Source organism: Etheostoma cragini, chromosome 14, assembly GCF_013103735.1.
Source record: "Etheostoma cragini isolate CJK2018 chromosome 14, CSU_Ecrag_1.0, whole genome shotgun sequence".
In the NCBI taxonomy this organism is placed as follows: Eukaryota; Metazoa; Chordata; class Actinopteri; order Perciformes; family Percidae; genus Etheostoma; species Etheostoma cragini.
In genome coordinates, this window is record NC_048420.1 from 19,496,281 (window position 1) to 19,502,506 (window position 6,226).

General features: G+C 42.3%; 1 protein-coding gene across 3 annotated transcripts in view; it reads right to left on the minus strand.

Moving 5' to 3' along the window:
- The window catches only part of myo1g (myosin IG), a 42,604-nt gene that overhangs the window by 24,644 nt on the left and 11,734 nt on the right, over positions 1-6,226 (minus strand). For all 3 annotated transcript variants that reach the window (XR_004659404.1, XM_034892344.1, XM_034892345.1), the window contains exons 13-15: positions 3,092-3,166; positions 2,815-2,947; positions 329-495 (exon numbers count right to left, since the gene is read on the minus strand). Coding sequence is in view for 2 of the 3 variants with exons in the window: in XM_034892344.1 (XP_034748235.1) it covers positions 329-495; positions 2,815-2,947; positions 3,092-3,166 (375 nt within the window). In the remaining variant the exon portion in view is untranslated. The remainder of the gene's footprint in view (positions 1-328; positions 496-2,814; positions 2,948-3,091; positions 3,167-6,226) is intronic.

A 6,226-nucleotide genomic window follows, 5' to 3' on the forward strand; every position in this document is an offset into this window, starting at 1 on the left:
TTTAACTTGAGTTTGTTAATTTACACTCAAAGAGAACAATCTAGTCCTTACTTCCGGTCCGCATTGCCTTTAACAGTTTAATGGAAAAAGTACATGCATCATTGTTCTCTGCTACTAAATGTAATTTGGAAACTTCAACTCCTTCTAAGAAGGATAATGTTAACTTTTATCTTAGTAGATTTAAGTAAAACGTCTTCATAGTAGCAAAGAGTACTGCATGGTTTGGTACATTTTACACCTCTGGTCTTACACTGAGCTGCTTAAGTAATACTTAAGGAGAGTGAATTGTTGCAGAAGTCTTGCTTCATGGAGCATCATGTTCTCTTACCGCTGCAGGACGCGAGCGTAATGCTGCCTGTAGGCAAAGCCCGCTCTGCGCACCATCACATTCTCCATCAGGCCGAGGTAGGCCACCTGGTGCTGGCAGCGAGCGTCGTCAAACAACACAGGAGACTTCATCTCGTTGGGCTTTATGCACCGCACATAGTAAGGCTCCTGAAAGAAAGAGAAAAAGATGTGCAGGTAATTCTCGGATAGAGAGATCATCTTTCAACAAGAGGACACAACAATGCCTGCTTTTTTTTAAATATCCCAGCAGGGATTGATGAAGTCTTACATTATCACATTACTGTAGTTTACATGTGCATAAATTCACAGAAAGATATACAGCAATACTGCAGAAAATGAAAGTCAAGGTTACACAATCAAACAACATACAAGTACTGCATTAGCACAACACAGCGTTGCATACTTCCAACACCTGGACTGATTCAGTGTTTGTATGATTGAGGAAATATTTTTTTCAGAACACTCTTGTTTTATCACCTGTACAAACTTGTATTTGTCTTTGAGGTTTTTATCATTGTTTTCATCCCTGCTGTGTTCTTCACTGTGCAAGTAAATAAACTACACCATAAACTATGACAGAGCCACAGCCAAGCTGCAAAAGTGGCAAACTGAGTTCACTGACCTTAATCAGACTTCAAGAATATTTCAACAGACGCTACAGTGAGCTGCTGAGCCTCATAACACATCCAACACATCTACTTATTAACAGCACATTTAACTGCACATTATAACTTTAACTGTGGACGCCTGCACCCAGACAGGGATCTATAAAGGAAATCCTGTCACAGAACAGATACGGTTGTGTTTTCTCTGTCTGGCACTCCCTGTCCATGAAAGATGAACAAGGTGGAACAAAGTGAACACTTTCTGCTCCCCGGCACTGTCGTCCATCACATCAATGATGCTAGGGAATTTGGGCCCCTATTTTCTTCTCAGCTCAGCAGGGATTTAAAAAAAGGAGTCAGTTAATGGGATGTTGGAAACAGATGAAGTGCTTCTGTATTGCAGTTGAAGAAAACATACGATCTTTCAACGTGACCTGAAGGTTGCCAGGGGAGTTGCCTTTCATTTTACTTTAGCCACACCGAGATGAGCTGATACAACAGCGTGACAGCAGGCTGCCCCAAAATAACAGCAGGAAATGTCAGACCTCAGTCAGTGAGATGAGGCCAGGAGAGGTGAGCAGCACATTTTGTGATCCAGCAGCGCTCATCTCCACAAGCAGCCAGACAGGATGAGGACAAGCAACCCACAAAAACTGTTACACTCTGATACCAAAAAGAGCACATTGCTATGTTTACGTCTTCCTGTTGGACAGCTGCATACTGCCTCTCAGCGCATATTTTGTTATGCACTGTGACGAGCCATCCTACCGAAAGAGCCATCGCAAAGGCACATTGGCAGCCTCAGAATAGCCTGTGAATCACACAGGCTTTACAGGGACCAGAACAGGCAAACTGGTGCAGAGCATCCTACTGATGATGACAACCGCGTAAACTGGAGGGAAGATCTACGTTGGTGCTAACTACTCCCACACCAACATGAAAATATGTCTGAAAAAAAAAACAAATCTCCAGTTGCTTTGTCAATTCTGCCCTGTAAACCCAAAAGGAAGTAAAATATTAAGTAAAGGTTTACCATATAATTATACTGCCATGGAAAAGTATAATTTCAGGAAGCGGAACTTGCAGTAACAACAAAACAGAACTAAAAACAGCTAAAACAAGACAGCTACAGTAAGTGTTAGCTAGCTGGTGACACAGCCACGGCTAGCCTAAAGCTGAAATAAAATGTAGGCTACTTGTTGATTTTCCCTAGTTCTTTTCTGGAATAAAAAGCTGTTATTCCACATAAGTAAATGGTGCAGTAACTTAATCCGAACATGATAGAGAAAAAACTCCTCAGAAAGTGTGTAGCTAACTATACAGCTAAAGCAAGAGAGCTAGATCAAGTGGGTGCCATGTCATTTCTCCAATGCTCCATTGTTTCGACCTCTCAATAATCCCAAAAATTCCCTGTGGTCTCACAGCCCACTAGTCCTACGTCCCTTTAAATAAACCCTCTACTCCAACATCCCAATATTCTGACCATATAGGCCTGTTGGCCTGATTTTGGTTGTGTGTGGTTTTTAACTTCCATTTTATTTATTGTTTTTGGTTTTATTCCAGTGCATTATTTGTTAACAGAGACTGAAAGTCCACGGCAGTATTATCGTTTATCGCAATAATTTCTGGGACAATTTATTGTGTCAAAATTTGTTATTTTGACAGGCCTAGTTATGCATTTTTCCAGCAAGCCTAAAAAGTCCATAGCTACTGCTCTCTTTCTCTCTACTTTGTAGAACTGCTTGGATTCACTTTCTATCCGCAGAATTAGGCATCTTTAATCTAGTATCTAAAAACTGCAAATGCCCCTAAAGATTAAAGGAGAGGAACAAGAAGTCAATCTAAAGCTGAAACCACTGACCTTGCAGCCCAGTTTATCCACCAAGGCCACAATGGAGTTCTTGAAGAGGGTGGCCGCGGTCAATGGTCGCTTGGTGACTTCTGTGATGCTCAGCTGACCATCTGGCCACATCTCCTTCAGAACTGGGTCGGCACTAAGAGAGAGGGGGGGGCGAAAAGGGGGCGAAGACCAGAGAGAGGACATCATTAACTGGGTTAGCAGAGGAGTCTTGTGCATGAAACTCACTATATATTTAACCCAATTACAGAACTGTCAGGAGCATCATGATGTTTGGCACCTGTTGTACATGAGACGTTTGAAATCTTGGAAAAGCAGGTCCTTGTTTTTGTCCAAAAAGCCCTCGACGGAATATCTGTAATAGATGTAGACAGAGAAAGTGAGATTAATTTTAATCAAAACTTGTCAAAGGGAGGGATGCTCCGCTGAAAATAACTAGGAGTAAAGTGGTGTGTCAGAAAAAAGAAGTTAAAATTACAAGGAAGTCAGATAGAACATAACACAGTTTAAACAGTAAGCGTCTGTCACTAAAAGGGTCACTATCACTTCCCATTAACGGACTGCGACCTTTGCGCCAAATGATTCACAGTCCTCAGGCGGGAGGTCATGCCGCTTAGACAATTTATAAATTAGAAACATGGTCAAATTCCTCCCACAGCTCACATTTTGGAGAAGAATAAAAAACTGTCTACAAACTAATCTGCCTGCCTTTTCTGAACTGCTTAGTACGTTTTTGTGATGCATCAGCGGGAGGTCAGAGGAGCTAAGTAAGGCAAGGTTACATAAGCTGTCCAGCCCGGGGGTAAGAGCATGCTGTAGTGTAAATGTTACCTCAAATAAACCTCTCTCTCCCCTCTCTCGTTCACAATTCCTAACACAGTGTGGATCATTTGCTTGAAAAATCCATTCTGTATTCAAAATCCTACTCAGTACTAGTTTTAACTACTGTACGTGTATACAGTCCAACAGTTTAACCCAGTGGTTTCAAAACTATGGGTCCAGACCCCACCAGAGTGAATATACGTTTATTTTTTGGGGGGGCTTAAACTGTTATTTTACTGAAACCTTGTGTGAAAAGCAAACAATGTATTATTATTATTATTATTAGATGAGGAATCACTCTCATAAAGAGGTCACAGGCCAAAAAGGTTGTAAAACTCTGGCTTGCAATATTTTATAATTTGTTTTCATCCTTTATTTTATCAAAAGCTTAATCTGTAAAGTAACTACATCTGTCAGATAATTGTAGTACAGTAAAAAGTACATGTAAAGTAATGTAGTGCATTAGAAGTATAAAGTCAAGATGAAATGAAAATAAAATGGAAATGTACTTCCACCACTGCAGTAGTTCACACTCTTCCACATACACATTTCCTCCACATATTCTCTCTGCGTGCCTCACTCTCTCTCACACACACACACACACACACACACACACACACACACACACACACACACACACACACACACACACACACACACACACACACACACACACACACACAGCATGTCACAAGTTGTCTGCATGGCCCTGTCTGAGACTGTGTCTTGGGCAGGCACAGTTGGAAGCAAGGAAGCGGAGGCTGGCTATGACAGATGTGTCCCCTTGGCTTATGGGTGCTGAAACCACCTGACCAAATTCCAGGAAGCTCACCGGAGAGGCACAGAGTGTGAAAGTAAAAAGAGAGCAGTTAGAACAACACCATAATAACCCACAACATTCATTTACAAGGACAGGACCGTGGTAGGAGAGGACAGACAGGGGAGGAAGTGCAGAGATAAAGACAGCAGCTCTCCAGAGACAGGAGGATAATTTAGAGGAAAGTATATAAAGTATGAAGGTCAAGGCTGGTGCAAGGAGAGGGCTGTGTTTTACCAGGTTAACAGAAGCTCACACTGAGAGAGCCAGGAACAAAACGTGTGATTTTGTACAATATAAAGTTGTTCAGTAAGTGAAAATGATATATTTCATGGCTGCTTAAAGTGCAGCATTTGCAGGGCTGCAAAACTGCGGGGAATTAAATTGTGGATGGTAAAAAGAGTCAGGTGAGGGGTTGCAGTACAGAGGGAGGAGGAAAAAAAGAGGAACGAGGATAAGGAAGCGAAGTAGGTCAAAGCTTGTGGTAGTGGTGGTATGGTGAGAGTGGGGGGGGGGCGGGGGGATCCAGTCAGTGGCGAGGATGAGGGTATATTTAGCCAGAGTAGACTCAGATGTGGTGGGATGGGACAGGGGATGATGGGGAGGCCAGTACCACCAGGAAGCAATATATAAAGGGTGACAGCTCAGCTGGAGCAACCCTGACGTGAAGCAGGGGGACGGAGACACACAGTGACAGGGACAGCCATCTGTCGTCACGACGGCAGGTCTGTCACTCACGCCCTTATCCAGCCTGTCTTTTTACGCTGGCAGGAAAGTGCCTTTCCTGTAGTACTGAACGTAAATATATGTATTTTGTACAACATTACAAATCAATCACTAAATCAAAAATAAAGTATTTTTACACACATATTTTTATATATGAAACACATGAAAGCTTTAAAATTATGATAGCCAACAGTGTATAAATTTGGAGCTGAACGAGATAGTCGATTAATTGATCAGTAAGCTGATCATCAGATAATAAATCTGCAGCCCGAGTTCGAATCCAACCTCCAGCCTTTGCTGAGTGCCATACCCCCCATCTCTCAACCCCTTTCATGTCTATCCACTGTTAGACTAATAAAGGGAAAGAATCCCAAAAATAATCTTAAAAAAACAAAAAGTTGGACTGATCAAAAAAAGAATCAGCCCTATGTTACAGCCAAATGTAAACTAGTTACAGGAGAGCTCCGTCTCAGCCAAGTACAACAGCAAAATGCTGCTTCCACATTACTGCATCTGTAAGCATAATGTAATAACATAACATTTAATAGCCCAACCCTCACAGGAATCATTTTTCTATCTATCATTTTGTACTTTGTGTTGGTACTTTCACTAAAGTAAAAGAACTACTGAAGGTTGACAAGGGGAGGGCGGCTAGGGAGAAAAGGTACAGTGCAGTAATTGTCTGTGAAAGCTGTATCTAGCTTCAAAGATGGATGAAATTGCTCTGTGTTTTGGTTCGTGTAGCCTGGATTTCCCCGAGTCAAAGGCCTACAATAAACCCTACTCCAGTTCTCCTTGATTACTGTTGCTACATCTCAAAATTGTCTCATCAGCTGACTCCAGCCCTCCCTGCCCACCTCCTCCTCCTTTCGTTTTCCCTTGACATATTAATTTCCTTCCCTTCTCTAGATTGAGGGCAGTACACGTGAGCAGTGGGGATCTTCTGAAACCAAAGCAACGACGGGTCCTCATGGGGCCTCATCTGCCCACTGTGTTGTTTAAATCCAGTGAGCACATTAAGGAAGTGGAGCAGGGATGGAGAAGGAAAGC